Source organism: Bos grunniens, chromosome X, assembly GCF_055505025.1.
Source record: "Bos grunniens cultivar Pamir isolate PY7600 chromosome X, Bosgru_T2T1.0, whole genome shotgun sequence".
Classification (NCBI taxonomy): Eukaryota; Metazoa; Chordata; class Mammalia; order Artiodactyla; family Bovidae; genus Bos; species Bos grunniens.
In genome coordinates, this window is record NC_141194.1 from 7876658 (window position 1) to 7894542 (window position 17885).

Sequence of the window (17885 nt, forward strand, 5' to 3'; positions counted from 1 at the left end):
TGAGGTATCACCTCACACTGGTCAGAATGCCCATCATCAAAAAGTCTACAAATAACAAATGCTGCAGAGGATGTGGAGAAAAGGGAACCCTCCTACAATGTTGGTGGGAATGAAAATTGGTACAACCACTATGAAGAACTTTATAAAGGTTCCTTAAGAAACTAAATATAGATCTATCATATGATCCAGCAATCCCCACTCCTGGGCACATATCTGGAGAAAACCATAATTTGAAAAGATACATGCATCTCAATGTTCACGATGGCACTGTTTACAGTAGTGAAGACATGGAGGCAACCTGAATGTCCATCGACAGATAAATGCACAGTGAAGATGTGGTACAGATATATGGTGGAATATTACTCAGCCATTAAAAATGAAATAATGCCATTTGCAGCAACATGGCTGGACCTGGAGATGATCGTACTAAGTGAAGTACGTCAGACAGAGATAAGTATCATATGGTATCACTTATTCATGGAATCTAAAAAAACCAGCATAAATGAACTTATTTATAAAACAGAAAAACACTTTGAAAACAAATTTGTGGCTACCCATGGGGAGAGGTCAGGGGAGGGATAAATTAGGAGTTTGGGATTAGCATATTTCCACTACTATATATATAATAGATAATCAACAAAGACCTACTGTGTAACACAGGGAACTAAACTCATTATTCTCTAATAATCTATATGGGACAAGAAACTGTTAAGGATAGATATGGGTACGTATATAACTGAATCACTTTCCTGTACACCTGAAATTAACACAACATTGTAAATCAACTATAATACAAACATTAAAATAAAAAATAAAGTGATATAGACCCAAGGTTGATAATAACAACAAAAAAATGATGAAATAACACTCAAAAAGTAAATAATACTAAATGTTTGATATAATGACTAAACCATATAATTCCACCAGAACATGCTGTTAACCCCATAAACTCCCATATATTTTTCCCCAATGGTGCTACTCCCCTCCCATCACAGAGGTAACCATCATCCTAACTTTTATAGTTTTTAGACCATGTGTACATCTCTAAACAAAATAGTTTAACTTATACATGTATAGATACTCATAGTGCATTGATACTTTTATCTCCTGATTCTTTAACAATATGTTTGTAAGATTCGTCCATATGGTTTGCTAGAGATCAATAATTTTCAACGCTATTTGGCCTATTATTTTTACTAGTATTGTACAAGTGAGTGCTACCATCTTCTTAGTCAGGAAAGACAAGCCAATAAATACTCTGTACTCTCTCCTTTTTCTTCCCTTGATATTTAAATTCAGGAATGCAGTCGATCCGAAAACAGTCACCCAATAGAGAAATCAATAGGGCGTGCGATACTCACTCACAACATTGGCTTGTCCAGTGAAGATGGTGTACTGGAGCTCATAGGAAACCACACTGAATTCGTCATCAGAGGTCCAGTGAACGGTTATGGTGTCATAGGAAGCCGTGCAGAGCTCTTCTCTAATTGTGGGAGGGTTGGGAGCTGTGGGAAACAAGAAGGTCATCAGCAGAGAAGCAGACATGTGTGGGATCCCTTTCAGAGGAGTTGCCCTGATAGTCATAGCAGGCCTTTTAAAATCTATCCATCAGAACTATTATCGTAGAGACAGTGATCCCAATCCAAAGAACATTTCGTTGGCTGGTTATCACTGTGATTTTTCCCAGGTGGTGTGACTGCAGCCAGCCAGTGTTTTTTCTCTGTGCGTCATGAAAGCATGTCTATAAGGATAAGTAAACAAGACTCTCTTATTCATGGAAGAAAACATCTTAAACAAAAAGTAACCAAGATGAACTTTTGTCATTTCACCCCCATTTTGAGGATGCAAACTTTTTCAGTGAAGAGCTAGATGGTCAATATTTTAGGCTTTCTGGGTCATATGGTCTCTGCTGTTGCTGTTCAGTTGCTAAATTGTGTCTGACTCTTTGCGACCCCATGGACTCATGCCAGGCCTCCCTGTCCCTCACTGTCTCCCGGAGTTTGCCCAAATTCATGTCTGTTGAGCTGGTGATGCTATCCAAGCATTTCATCTTCTGCTGCCCTGGTCTCTGCTGCAACTACTCAATTCTGCCTTTGTAAAGAAAGCAGCCAGAGACCATTTGTCCACTGATAGTCATGGCCAGGTTCTAGTAGAACTTTATTAACAAAAACAGGTGAAGACCAGATTTGGCATGGGAGCCAAACTTAGCCAACTTCTGAGCTCCAACATGCCACAGACTTTTATATGCAGCCACTCATCTGGAAAAATGCTGATGTTTGTTAACCCTTAACAAATCAGCCAAATAATTCTTCAAAAATGTTCTTTTGATAGATGTGTTGATGCCTTATGAAAATTTGTTTAATGGGGTTCTATTTTCCTCTCATTTTTCAGTTTATAGGTGATATTTCAAATTAAGAAGATGATTACCAATCAGTCATATTTAAGAAGTACATTCTCTTTCCCCAAGAAAACCAGGATTCCTTGGCATTTGATTAAGTTTATCATTGGGCGAGGCTGCTGTTTTATGTCTTGAACACATTCTGCAGCAGAGAAGTCTAAATCCTACCCAAATGATGATTTTTCAGTTGACTTCTACTGGATTGATTTCAATAACTGGTTTTATGAGATGAGTTTGTGAGCAAGAAAAAGGCTAGGCACTGAGTGCTTTGCATGGGCAATAATATTTTAGAGCAGGGGCTGGCAAACTATGGCTATGGGCCAAATCTGGCCCACTGCCTGTTTTTGTAAATAAAGTTTTATTGGAACACGGCCAGGCTCATTCCTTTACGTATTGTCTCTGGCTGCCTTTGTGCAATAGCAGAGTTGAATAGTTGTGACCATATGTCCTGTAGAGCCTAAAATATTTACTGTCTGGCCCTTTACAGTCAAAGTTTGCCAAGCCCTGGTTTAAAGAATCGATTCAGGCCTGTGTTTCCATTCTTCTGTACACCACAACCTAACTGCAAAAGAAGAAATAATCTGCACCCAACAGATGAGCCATGTTTGCTTACACTGTTTAGAGAATTCTTTACTGCTTGAAACTTTGGTTAGGATGGATGACTCCTAAAGAAACCTGAGGAGGGGGGAAAGTTTATGAAAATGGCAAAATTTTAAATTTTGATTGTTTTAGAAGTCTTCACTTTGCCACCTGAAGATACATCCAGGACAACTATTATATGAAGTCAACTAACTTTTTTTTTTTTCTTGAAGTCAACTAACTTTTATGTCTGCAGCATAAAGTCAGTTAACCCAGCTTAGTCCATTGGTTATTGAATTCCACGAACACTGTGGAGCGCTTACATGCAGCAGGCACTGCATTAAGGTGTGCAGTAGGAAATACTACACAGCCATTAAAAAGAATGAAATAATGCCATGTGCCACAGATTTAAGAGATTATCATAGTAAGTGCCATACAAAAAGATACCATGATATCATTTATATGTGGAATCTAAAATATGACGTAAATGAAACAATTTGTGAAACAAACAGGTTCACAGACATAGAGAACAGACTTGTGGTTGCCAAGGGGTGGGAGAGGGACAGAGTGGGAGTTTGGGATTAGCAGATGTAAACTATTACTTTTATTTTTTTTTAATAATTCTATTTTATTTATCTTTTTAAGCCTTTCCTACATTTTAAAAATTTATTAATTAATTTCTTTGGAGGCTAATTACTTTACAATATTGTAGTGGTTTTTGCCATACTTAACATGAATCCGCCACGGGTGTACACGTGTGCCCCATCCTGAACCCCTCTCCCACCTCCCTCCCCATCCCATCCCTCTGGGTCATCCCAGTTCACCAGCCCCGAGCACCCTGTCTCATGCATCAAACCTGGACTGGCGATCTGATTCACATATGATAATATACATGTCTCAATGCCATTCTCCTTTTAGAGTGTATAAACAACAAGGTCCTACTGTAGAGCACAGGGAAATATACTCAATATCCCGTGATAAACCATAATGGAAAAGGATTTTAAAAAGAGTGGATATACGTGTGTGTAGAACTGGGTCACTTTGCAGTACACCTGAAACTAATGCAACATTGTCAATCAATTATACTTCAACAAAATACAATTTTTAAAAAATATAACTTGAAAAAAAAGTTGTTCACTAAGATCAAAGGACTCTACAGAGCCCTTTTAAAGCGTTCTTTCTGGAATATGACTTAATATATCTGTCTCCCAAAGTATCCACGTGCAAGATGCAGTGCCATGTGCTGTGACTTGGATGATGAGATGACCTTCCACGGGGGAGGCCCAGCTGCATCATAAAACATGCCTGTTACTGTCTGTGTGGTCCCTGTTAGTGTGGGATCACCCTGCATGCATCACTGGAGAAGTATTTATTCTCCCATCATCTAAATAGTTCCTGGAATTATTTCTCTGTCAACTACTGTAGAAAGATTTGGTTCTTTTCTGCGCTGCTATATATGATTAAATATAAAGAAAAGTGTTGGAAATAGGCAGGTAGCTGGGAGACACATGGCTGTAGCTGTAATCAGAGAGGAAATGTCACCTCTCTGGCTTATTCACTTGACATACCGTTTAGAGGCATGTCAGGGGCAAAAAAAAAAAAGTCTTGTTTTCAAAGTCAGGCAGGCTAACCCTGTTTTGATTATAAAGCCAATGGCTTTGTCCTAAAAAGTCAATATCCAATTTACTGTAAATGAGAACAGCAGCGGGTTGCCAATTTCAATATTCACGCAATTGGTCCCATAACTATTATTTTCTTGCTTCTATCATAAATAGGACACAAGCAATGGTGGGCTAATACTTCACAAACACTTCGTTTCCTGCTTACAAATGTCTAATAAACTATTTGGACTTGGCAATATCAGCCAAGCATTGTATGTTATGGCCAGGATCGATGTTATGTCTAGAAATGGTCCAAATTTGTATTGGAGGTTGACAGCTAAGAAGGCAAAATAACAGGTACCCCATATGGTCTCTCGTTTGGCATAAACAGTCATTGGGATGATATATGGTGTACACATTACAAGTCAGTGCAAACTAAGGTCACAATTTCCCCTGCAGTCAGTACCTTGGCATTCACACACAGATGAGAATGGGCATACGTTTCCTGAAATGCTATTAAACAACTATTCGGAAAGGGGGAGGACACACTCTTATCAATAAGACACTGATTTTGTGCAGAACTGGCCACATGCCCAGCCAAACATTTTGCAGTCGTCTTTGCCCTTGGGCATGACCTTGCAACATGGATCTGGCCCATAAAGACAGAAGTGGAAATTTCCTGGACGGGTCTTTTTTACTTTTTTAAAAAAGATTTATGTATTATTTTGGCTCTACTGGGTCTTCATTCCTGCACATGGGCTTTCTCTAGTTGCAGTGAGCAGGGGCTATTCTCTATTTGCAGAGCACAGGCTTCTCATAGCAGTAGCTTCTCTTGTTGCAGAACATGGGCACTAGGGCTCATGGGCTTCCATAGTTGAGGCACACGGACTTAGTTGCCATGTGGCATGTGGGATTCTACAGAAGCAGGGATCGAACCCATGTCCTCTGCACTGGCAGGCAATCCTTAACCCCTGGACCACCAGGGAAGCCCTGGACTGCTCTGTCTGCTGAACAAGGTTTTGCTTTTCCTAAATAAAGATAAGACAGGCGGGTCATGGTGGAGAGGTCTGACAGAATGTGGTCCACTGGAGAAGGGAATGGCAAACCACTTCAGTATTCTTGCCTTGAGAACCCCATGAACAGTATGAAAAGGCAAAATGATAGGATACTGAAAGGGGAGCTCCCCAGGTCAGTAGGTGTTCAATATGCTACAGGAGATCAGTGGAAAAATAACTCCAGAAAGAATGAAGGGATGGAGCCAAAGCAAAAACAATACCCAGTTGTGGATGTGACTGGTGATAGAAACAAGGTCCAATGCTGTCAAGAGCAATATCGCATAAGAACCTGGAATGTTAGGTCCATGAATCAAGGCAAATTGGAAGTGGTCAAACAGGAGATGGCAAGAGTAAACGTCAACATTCTAGGAATCAGTGAACTAAAATGGACTGGAATGGGTGAATGTAACTCAGACCATTGTATCTACTACTGTGGGCAGGAATCCCTTAGAAGAAATGGAGTAGCCATCATGGTCAAAAAAAGAGTCCGAAATGCAGTACTTGGATGCAGTCTCAAAAACGACAGAATGATCTCTGTTTGTTTCCAAGGCAAACCATTCAATATCACGCTAATCCAAGTCTATGCCCCAACCAGTAACGCTGAAGAAGCTGAAGTTGAACGGTTCTATGAAGACCTACAAGACCTTTTAGAACTAACACCCAAAAAAGATGTCTTTTTCATTATAGGGGACAGGAATGCAAAAGTAGGAACTCAAGAAAAACCTAGAGTAACAGGCAAATTTGGCCTTGGAATATGGAATGAAGCAGGGCAAAGAGTAATAGAATTTTACCAAGAGAATGCACTGGTCATAACAAACACCCTCTTCCAACAACACAAGAGAAGACTCTACACATGGACATCACCAGATGGTCAACACCGAAATCAGATTGATTATATTCTTTGCAGCCAAAGATGGAGAAGCTCTATACAGTTAACAAAAACAAGACCGGGAGCTGACTGTGGCTCAGATCATGAGCTCCTTATTGCCAAATTTAGACTTAAATTGAAGAAAGTAGGGAAAACCACTAGACCATTCAGGTATGACCTAAATCAAATTCCTTATGATTATACAGTGGAAGTGAGAAATAGATTTAAGGGACTAGATCTGATAGAGTGCTTGATGAAATATGGACGGAGGTACGTGACATTGTACAGGAGACAGGGATCAAGACCGTCCCCATGGAAAAGAATTGCAAAACAGCAAAATGGCTGTATGGGGAGGCCTTACAAATAGCTGTGAAAAGAAGAGAAGTGAAAAACAAAGGAGAAAAGGAAAGATACAACCATCTGAATGCAGAGTTCCAGAAAATAGCAAGAAGAGATAAGAAAGCCTTCCTCAGCGATCAATGCAAAGAAATAGAGGAAAACAACAGAATGGGAAAGATTAGAGACCTCTTCAAGAAAATTAGAGATACCAAGGGAATATTTCATGCAAAGATGGGCTTGATAAAGGACAGAAATGGTATGGACCTAACAGAAGCAGAAGATATTAAGAAGAGGTGGCAAGAATACACAGAACAACCATACAAAAAAGATCTTCATGACCCAGATAATCACGATGGTGTGATCACTCACCTAGAGCCAGACATCCTGGAATGTGAAGTCAAGGGGGCCTTAGAAAGCATCACTATGAACAAAGCTAGTGGAGGTGATGGAATTCCAGTGGAGCTATTTCAAATCCTGGAAGATGATGCTGTGAAAGTGCTGCACTCAACATGCCAGCAAATTTGGAAAACTCAGCAGTGGCCACAGGACTGGAAAAGGTCCGTTTTCCTTCCAATCCCAAAGAAAGGCAATGCTGAAGAATGCTCAAACTACCGCACAATTGCACTCATCTCACACGCTAGTAAAGTAATGCTCAAAATTCTCCAAGCCAGGCTTCAGCAATACGTGAACCGTGAACTTCCAGATGTTCAAGCTGCTTTTAGAAAAGGCAGAGGAAACAGAGATCAAATGGCCAACATCCGCTGAATCATGGAAAAAGCAAGAAAATTTCAGAAAAACATCTATTTCTGCTTTATTGACTATGCCAAAGCCTTTGTGTGGATCACGATAAACTGTGGAAAATTCTTCAAGAGATGGGAATACCAGACCACCTGATCTGCCTCTTGAGAAACCTATATGCAGGTCAGGAAGCAACAGTTAGAACTGGACATGGCACAACAGACTGGTTCCAAATAGGGAAAGGAGTACGTCAAGGCTGTATATGTCACCCTGCTTATTTAACTTATATGCTGAGTACATCATGAGAAACGCTGGGCTGGATGAAGCACAAGCTGGAATCAAGATTGCCGGGAGAAATATCAATAACCTCAGATATGCATATGACACCACCCTTATGGCAGAAAGTGAAGAGGAACTAAAATGCCTCTTGATGAAAGTGAAAGAGGAGAGCGAAAAAGTTGTCTTAAAGAAAATGAAGATCATGGCATCTGGTCCCATCACTTCATGGGAAATAGATGGGGAAACAGTGGAAACAGTGTCAGAGTTTATTTTGGGGGGCTCCAAAATCACTACAGATGGTGATTGCAGCCATGAAATTAAAAGATGCTTACTCCTTGGAAGAAAAGTTATGACCAACCTAGATAGCATATTGAAAAGCAGAGACATTACTTTGCCAACAAAGGGCCGTCTAGTCAAGGCTATGGTTTTTCCAGTGGTCACGTATGGATGTGAGAGTTGGACTGTGAAGAAAGCTGAGCACCAAAGAATTGATGCTTTTGAACTGTTGTGTTGGAGAAGACTCTTGAGAGTCCCTTGGATTGCAAGGAGATCCAACCAGTCCATTCTGAAGGAGATCAGCCCTGGGATTTCTTTGGAAGGAATGATACTAAAGCTGAAAGTCCAGTACTTTGGCCACCTCATGTGAAGAGTTGACTCATTGGAAAAGACTCTGATGCTGGGAGGGATTGGTGGTAGGAGGAAAAGGGGATGACAGAGTATGAGATGGCTGGATGGCTTCACTGACTCGAGTTTGAGTGAACTCCGGGAGATGGTGATGGACAGGGAGGCCTGGCATGCTGCTATTCATGGGGTTGCAAAGAGTCAGACACGACTGAGCGACTGAACTGAAGTGAAATAAAGACAAACCTGGTAGACAAAGCTTTTGGTCATCATTTCCCCTCTTATCCTTTTCTTTTTGTCTGTAACTTGGGCATAATGCTTGGAGGTGGAATCATAATGGAATCATGTGGCAAGATGAGGATAGCAAAGCAGAAAAAGAGAGCCTGGTGTCTGAGGTCATTACAGAACTGCTGTCCAGCCATGAGTGGCACACCTCTGCTATCCTGTTTTCTGTGATAAGAATCCTCTCTGAGGGGTTCAGTCATTGCTCACTGGATTTTCTCTTGTTGCAAACACACCCGTTCCCACATGATACAAGAATAAAGGAGACTTTTATTTAATAGGATGCTATCATATAAAGCATGTCAGTGCCAGAAAGGCTGACCTGAATGGTCCGGTACAGTAGTCATGAGCTCCATGTGGTCTTGACATTGCAATTAAATTTTAATTAAAGCAAACTACAAGTAAAAACTCAGTTCAGTTCAGTCGCTCAGTCGTGTCTGACTCTTTGCGACCCCATGAACCGCAGCACGCCAGGCCTCCCTGTCCATCACCAACTCCTGAAGTTTACCCAAACTCATGTCCAGTAAAAACTCAGAACATGTCAAATTTTCAATAACCCTATGTGGCTAGTATGTACTTGACTGGACAGTGCGGATGGAGACTGTTCTTACCATCTTAGAAAGTTCTATGGAATAGTGTTAGTTTAGATAAATCTCAGAGCTATATCCATGAATAGCTGAAATCCAGTTTGATTCCTTACTGGACATGCTTTCTGAGTCAATTTCTTCCTTTCTTCCTAGAAATTATATGGTTTGAAAGAACTTCCTACAATAAGATGTTTCTGGAGTGACTTGCCTCCCTTGCAAATGCACAAGGCTAAAAATAACACCTTGGGTCCAGGTAAGGAAAAAAACTGGTCTTCTGGGTATAGCACCCTTGAATATACAAGTGTGCTTTCTAACCACAGACTAGAAAAATACACATTACCCAATGCTCCCTCTCTCCTACTTCCCTTTTCCCAGCTGCGTGTGTGTGCACTCACGTTCTCTCGCTCACACACACACACACACACACACATACATGATGAGAGTGGAAATGCTGATGTTGTGCTCAGTTAAGGATGTGGTCTCTTGAAGGTGGTAGATTCTAAGTTCAGTGCACATCTGGATTTGCTCTGTACACAGAGCTTCTCTGAAGTCACAGGTATCGCAGCCTTGGACAACACAGATAAAGCTGTCTACTCAGTCCACATTCTATCATGTCTGTTCTTGCCTTAGTTGTTGTTTAATTGCTCAGTCGTGTCCAACTCTTTTGTGACCCCATGGACTGTAGCCCACCAGGCTCCTCTGTCCATGGGATTCTCCAGGCAAAAATACTGGAGCGGGTTGCCATTTCCTTCTCCAGGGGACCATCCCAACACAGGGATCAAACCCGAATCTCCTGCATTGGCAGGTGGTATCTTTACACTGAGCTACCTGGGAAGCCCAGGGGTTGACAGCAAAGAAAAATTTGGGAGCATGGTTAGGAATAGGAGTAGCCTGAGGTTTTCTTGTATTATGGCTCATTTTGTTTTTTAAGCTTGACCCCAAAGAAAAAGCCTGTCAGAAACCACAGAACTGAAACATGGCACCAGGAATCCTACTGTGATCTGGGGGACATTTGCTATGGTGACCTTCACCAAGATGAAATCCAGGCTTTTAGTAGAAAGAATGGAGGTCTTTGGAGTGTGTACAAACCTGAGGTAAATCCAAGTTCTGCCTCTCCCTAGCTGTCTGACCTCCAGCAAGATGCATGACCTCTACTGTTTGCAAAATGAGGATTATAATACCTGACCTCAATTCGATGTTGTGAAGGTTAAGCACCAAGAGCTGGAGCAGGGTAGATACCCCATCAGAGTTAGCTGCCACGTTTTTCTCTACCAAGGTACTGTGAGAGCCATCTGCCTTTTGGACACGAAATGGAAAACAGCCACCCTAACCCTGTACTGGCTGACAAGAGGTATCATGTGTGGTACCCATACTCGGAGAAAAATGGTGCTAAGTGTGCTTTTAGTGGCCTAGATTGTCTTTTTGCTTCTGTCCCCAATTGAATCTTGGGCTGTATTATTTTGCTTAGAAAAAAAAAAGGAATGTCACACATTTTTTACAGGAATATTAGACTCATTCCTCACCAGAAGTCCACACCTCTGGTTTTAGGAAACTCATCTAGTGGCAAAGTTTTGTATCACTGAATATACCCGGTATTAAAGAAAACACCAAAGACAATACCTGTAAGGTAATCCAGACATTCTAGCAATTTCTTCTCTCGGGAAAAATCTAAGGCGAAGGTGTCAAATGTGTCATTGAGGTTGATTTCAGGAATGAGGACCTGGGATGATGCTGTTGCCATGGAGACTCTGTAATTGAAAGAAAACTTTTTAGAAATGTCAAGCCAGCTTTTACCATCATTGCACAGGAATGAAAAAAAAAAAAAAAGGAAAAGAAATATCATTAAAAAATAGTGTTATTGATGTAAGCTATTGATATAGGATGGATAAATGACAGGGTCCTACTGTATAGCACAGGGAATTGTAGAACATTCAATACTGTGTGATAAACCATAATGGAAGAGAATATTAAAAAATATATATGTGTGTAACTGAGTCACTTTGCTGTACAGCAGAAATAAATACAACATTGTAAACCTGCTATACTTCAATTAAAAATAATTTTTTTTAATGTCAAAAACCCCCACAAAAACCAGTACTATTTTTGTATGTGAGCCTTAAAAAGAATCTCGGAATGGCACAAGCAGCAACACATGCAAATGAGCACAAGCTTCAAGAGAAGGCAGAGGACGTGGGAAAACAGCGGAATGGCTTCCTCCCTTCCTTTTTACTATCGGAAAAAAATTCCCTGTGGAGGCGAAAGAATATTCATATTTCACATTGCTGTGTATGTAACTGCCTGCCCCCCGCACATCTAACCCAAGCGAGAAGCACACGGCCCCAGGCATTTCTTCACACATCTGTCTGGGAAACTGTTTGTTCCTTTCAGACCCGACCCTTCTCCACTTCAAAGAGGGATCTCCCAAATTTCAAGCTGCATAAAAGGCAAAGTGAAGATTAAAAAAGAATGTTCCCAGATATTGGATTAGTTTAATCAATGACTAGCCTCTCTCTAAAATAAACATTAAAAAAGGAGTTTTGGTCTGGCTTGTTTTCATTCTCCCTGTCCTCATTTTCTTGTACCATATTCCCAGCAGATGCCATAGAAAATATGTATGTGCTTTCTCACACATTTCCCTGATGGATCCACTGTTTCTCTTCTTCATTAGGGTTGCTAGTTAGACTTCTCATGTATACTCTATAAAGCAAGCTATTGGTATGTATCAATCTCCTGCAATGGACTGTCATGTTGATTGGAAAAGTTGTTATCAAGAGCAGACCATTTTGACTCGTTAAAGAATGCAAGTGGTCCTTCTAAGAACAAGAAAATTATGGGATGATGTAAACCACTTCTGAGCGCATCAAACTATGTTAGACTCGTAATCTTGTTGATTCTGGTATTTCAGGACATTAAACAAAACGAAACAACCTTTACCTAGTTACTTATTTTCTAATTAAGGGCACTTACGTTCATGTATACAAGGCCATAAAGCTAGCTGGCAGCAGCCAGGAAGAAAATTCTAGGTTTGTACTCTTCCATTTCATCTGGAAAAATTTCAGCCAGGTTACTCTATGAGGTAGATCTCTTCTTGCATCTCTTAATGGCTTTTAAAGTTTTGGATTTTATAAGGAAATATATCTTTATAAAAATTACATCTGTGGGCATGGCTGTACAATGGAATATTATTCAGTCATAAAAGGGAATGAAATACTGATAGATGCTATGACGTGGAAAAAAACCTTAAAAGTATTATGCTAAGTGAAAGAAGCCAGAGACAAAAGGCCACATCTTGTATGATGCAGTTACATGAAATGTCCATAGTAGACAACTCTGTTGAGACAGAAAGTAAACAGGTGGTTGCCAGGGGTTGGGGGCAAGGGGACAGTGGGGAGTGATTACATAATGGGTGTGGGGTTTTCTTTTGGGGTGAGGAAAATCATTTGGAACTTCATAGAGGCAGGAATTGTACAATGTTGTGAATGTACTGAATGCTAATGAACTGTTCACTTTAAAATGGTTAATTTTATGTTATGCAAAATTTACCTTGATTAAAAAAAAGTCAGTCCTGTGAAATGCTCAGAATCCTTAGAAATAAAGTTTCTATAATTGTACTGGCACATATTCAGTGCTACAGGAGGAGGGAAGTAGAGAGGACAATCAACAGTGTCATAACTGGAATGATACTGAGGTCCACAGATGAAAGTTTGAAGAGGCCTAAACCTTGGAAAGAAAAGTTTCAAGTGTTTGAACGAAGATGGAGAATCTAAATTCACCGCTCTAGCTTTTCACCAAGAAACAGTGAATAGCAGAGTTGTGTGATTTTATTAGCTAATTATTGTACCCAAGAGAACTGGACTAATTATTATGACAAGTGCTAATTCAGACTCATGGAAAAGGAATGGTTGCTAGGCAATTTTCACACATGGTCAAACTGAACTTAAGAAATGCTTTCCTTACGACCTATTATCACAAAACTCCTTCAAACTCAGATCTTAGGATTAGTCAACAACTATTCAATGAATATTGAGTAAGCCCTCCATTTATGTCATTTACTAAAGAACCCAAAATATTTGCATCCATGCAGAAAAAGTCAAAGAAATGCTACAGCGCCATTTGAACTCCTCAAATAAAAATTTCAAAGTGAAACCCCAGTTATTTCTGTTTTATGATGTCCAACAGGGAGAAGTGTGCTGAGCTATTATGAAACAAGCACTGAACTTCCTATTGCGCTTCTCTGCTCTTCCCATGTGGCACAGACCTTGTGCGCACCAAGTTAGAGGATCTCAAATGCTCTGAACAGATAATCTCGAGCTGGTACTTCCCCTGTCCTATGGCACCAGCTTCTGTTCACGTTCATCCAAAATAGATTTCATTGCCAAGTTTCTCCTGGTTCTGTTGTCCAGAAACAATCAACTAAACCATGCTTTAGTCAGGGACGTTGTTGACAATGCCTGCCATCCTTTTTAAAAAATAATTCTGTTTATTTTTTGGCTGTGCTGGGTCTTTGTTGCTATGTGGGCTTTTCTCTAGCTGTGGCGAGCAGCAGCTATTCTCTGTTGCAGTGCACAGGCTTCTCACTGCAGTGGCTTCTCTTGTTGGGGATCATAGGCTGTAGGGCGGAGCATGCGCTGTAGGGCGGAGCATGGGCTATAGGGCATGTGGGCTTCAGTAATTGCAGTTCCCAGGCTCTAGGCACAGACTGAGTAGTTGTGGAGCACAGCTTTAGTTGCCCTGTGGCCTGTTCCCAGACCAGGGATCGAACTTGTGTCTCCTTCATTGGCAGGCAGATTCTTTACCACTGAGCCACCAGGGAATCCCAACGCATGCCATCTTGATGGTGGGGACTTGGTAGAGTGGAAACGAAAAGAATGAAAGTTCCTAAGCTTCAGGGGCAAAGACTGACAAAAAGACTCTTGGGAGATGACTGCAGCATTTAACACCTACACATTATTATTATTATTTTTTGATGGAAGGAAAGATATTTATGTTTGGCTACAATTTCAAATTCTTATCTGGAGTGACAGGGGAGTGGAGATCTGCCAAAGTCAACATTATAGGCCATGTTTATTCCCCAAATCCTTGTTGCCCATCTTTTGGCCTTTCAGATAAATTGCCCAAATCCCCCAGGGCCCTCAGACTATCCTACTTTCTCAGTTCTGTGCTTTTAGTCATGTCTCTGTGTGTGTGGCGGGGGGATGGTGCAGGGGGGAATATGTGTGCACATGCTTATAGGTATGTGTGTGTCAAGCTCTTACTATACTGGAGGAAATAAGGGTATTGCGTCCTACCTTGATGTCTCATAGGGTGGGTTGCACATTACTTCCTCTTCCTATTTTTTTAAATTAATTCATTTGGCTGCACTGAGTCTTAGTTGCAGCATGTGGGATCTTTAAGTTGTGACATGTGGGTTCTAGTTCCCTGACCAGGGATTGAACCTGGGCCCCCTGCATTGAGAACACAGAGTCTTAGCGACTGGGCCATCAAGGAAGTCCCTACCTCCTCTTTGTATTTTGACTCTGATGCCCCTAATCTCCATGACACTCAGTTGCTAGCAGCCACTTGGGGCCAGTGTTGTGGAAGGAATACATGTCTAGAGCTACAGTGCTTACAACATTTCCGCCAGTCAATGCCAGGGGAAGATTCTCTACCCTGCTCCCTTAATATTGCCCACATTCCTGACCTCTGACAATGGAATTGAAATGGGTCCCTCTCAGGTCGGTGGGCTATGATGCACATCACCATGGGAAAACCTGGTGAGGTCTCATAGTAACAAAATGTGGCTTGCTTTTGTCAACTCAGGATTTCCCAAATGCATTTGACTCTGAAGCCTTGTTTTCACACCAATTAACACCCAATAGAACACATTTCAAAAATCACTCATCAGATGCACTCTGATTCTTATGATGAAATGACATCTTTCTGGTAGATGACTGGCATTCTCTGCATTGTATTCTGGGGAAGTTGGTTGGATCCTTGAATTGCCTATGGCGGTGTGGGACAAAGACTTCATCTGATAGAATCTAAGTCCCTCCTAGGGACCGAAGTCAGCCTGGCTCCTCTGTCCATGGGATTCTCCAGGCAAGAATAATGGAGTGGGTTGCCATTCCCTTCTCAAGGGGATCTTCCCGACCCAGGGATCGAACCCACAGTGCCTGTGTCTCCTGCATTGCAGGCATATTTTTTACCTCTGAGCCACCAGGGAAGCCCCTTGATACAGATAATTTGCTGCTAAATGCCTATTATTTCACACCTAATTTTGGCACCTATTTTGTGTATTTTCATTTTTTTCATGTTATGTCATTATGTTATTCAAGATAGCTTTTAAAGTCATTGTATGACCTTTTATTGCAATGTAAACTAACTCAACAGTTCTCTTTTTCCTTTTTCTGGGAGATACATACCCCTTGATGAAGAGATTCCATAGTGAAAAATACTGTCAGCTGTTGAGTAATCACGGCTATTGGCCTGTGAAGTGCTTTACTGGGCTTTTGCTCCTTGCTGGTTTACTGGGTGCTGGTGGAACAGGAGTATTTTGGTCTCTAATATACAATTTATGGAGAAGGCAATGCTCTAATATACAATATGGAGAAGGCAATGGCACCCCACTCCAGTACTCTTGCCTGGAAAATCCCATGGACAGAGGAGCCTGGTGGGCTGCAGTCCATGGGGTCGCTAAGAGTTGGACATGACTGAGTGACTTCACTTTCACTTTCAAATGCAATTTTTTTTAAGTAGTAGACCAACTTTGTTAGGCTTAGATTGAGTAAAGAATTTTGCTTATTTAACATAATTTTAGAAAAGTGTACAAAAAACCACTCCAAGAATGATATATTAGCGAGGCTTGAGTATATAGTCCATTATAACAATCCATTTGGATCCATTTAGTGAGTGGGAAGGAGAGAAATTAGCATTTGTTGCACATTTACCTTGAGATAGGATCTCAGTTGATATCTTTGTTAAATTATTTCATTTTATCCCTACAGGAACTGTATTCAGTTCAGTTCAGTCGCTCAGTCATGTCCGACTCTCTGCGACCCCATGAAGTGCAGCACGCCAGGCCTCCCTGTCCATCACCAACTCCCAGAGTTCACCCAGACTCACGTCCATCGAGTCGGTGATGCCATCCAGCCATCTCATCCTCTGTTGTCCCCTTTTCCTCCCACCCCCAATCCCTCCCAGCATCAGGGTCTTTTCCAATGAGTCAACTCTTCACATCATTTGGCCAAAGTACTGGAGTTTCAGCTTCAGCATCATTCCCTCCAAAGAAATCCCAGGGCTGATCTCCTTCAGAATGGACTGGTTGGATCTCCTTGCAGTCCAAGGGACTCTCAAGAGTCTTCTCCAACACCACAGTTCAAAAGCATCAATTCTTCGGCGCTCAGCCTTCTTCACAGTCCAACTCTCACATCCATACATGACCACAGGAACTGTATTAGGTAGGAATGAATAATCACCCTGTTTTATAGATGTCTTCATGCATTCATTCAGATCAGGCAGCTTGCTATGTCCCGGGGTCTTCATGGTGAAAACAAGATGACTGGGGGTCTTGCCCATTGGGAGCACATGAGGAAACTGTAAGCGTCAGGGAGCAGCCCCAAATGCCAGCTGTCACTGCTGTTGTTGTTCAGTTGCTCAGTCATGTCCGACTCATTGCAACCCCATGGACTGCAGTACTCTGGGGTTCCCTGTCCTTCACTCAAACTCATGTCTATTGAGTTGATGATACCATCTAACCATCTCATCCTCTACCGCCCCCTTCTGCTCCTGCCCTCAATCTTTGCCAGCATCAGGGTCTTTTTCAGTGAGTCGGCATTACTCCTGAGCAATTAGCATAGAGCCAAGGGCTTGATTCTAAAGCATATGCATCTCTTACAATGTAAAACTTGAGGCTTTCTCCCCTCTTGGGTTTTTTTTTTCCATGCTTCTGAATTGAAAAATCTTTATGCAGTCTGATTCAGCTTGTAGGCAAACATGTGCACTTTAAGTGATGTAAGGATGCAGAAAAGTTGCATCCAATTCTAACTTGAGGAAGGCCTGCAGTATTAAGTTTCCTGTGGCCATTCCACCCTTGACTAGAAGAGTAAAGATGGTTTACAAGTACACAGGTGCCAAAGCCCAAGGCAGACAGACAGGAACAGAGCTGTGAAGTCATGTTTTAGAGAAGAATGTTAAGTAATATGAAAACACAAATCCAAGGAACATTATGGAGTATCTGCAACACCGAAGACATGTTTATAGGAGTGGCCAGCAATGTTATCACAACTGTGGATAGAGGTAGCTATTAGGAGCCCAGTTTTCTGAGTCAAAAATAGCTCTTGGACAAAGAATCACAGTTAAAAGGTGACAGTGCTAGGATTTGAACACCGGTTTCCAAATTACAGGGTCAAAGTCATTGCCTTTTTACCACATTCTGGTTGCTGGAAAAGGCAAAGGGCTCAAGAATTGACCAAGAGGATTGACAAATAGAGACAGACAGATGGGATGAAGAAACAGAGCGACAAGCTGCTACTGCTGCTAAGTCGCTTCAGTCGTGTCCGA

General features: G+C 41.4%; 1 protein-coding gene and 1 long non-coding RNA gene across 8 annotated transcripts in view; one reads left to right on the forward strand and one right to left on the reverse strand.

Annotated features, from left to right (window-relative positions):
• Positions 1-10863, forward strand: part of LOC147339746 (uncharacterized) — a 168233-nt gene extending 157370 nt beyond the window's left edge. Inside the window, exons 4-5 of the long non-coding RNA XR_015158549.1 lie at positions 9501-9600; positions 10469-10863. This is a non-coding gene — a long non-coding RNA (uncharacterized LOC147339746). The remainder of the gene's footprint in view (positions 1-9500; positions 9601-10468) is intronic.
• The window catches only part of MID1 (midline 1), a 689657-nt gene that overhangs the window by 21389 nt on the left and 650383 nt on the right, over positions 1-17885 (reverse strand). For all 7 annotated transcript variants that reach the window (XM_086386881.1, XM_086386885.1, XM_086386880.1 and 4 more), the window contains 2 exons: positions 10968-11095; positions 1362-1505 (listed from right to left, as the gene is read on the reverse strand). In XM_086386881.1, the coding sequence (XP_086243007.1) occupies positions 1362-1505; positions 10968-11095 (272 nt within the window). The remainder of the gene's footprint in view (positions 1-1361; positions 1506-10967; positions 11096-17885) is intronic.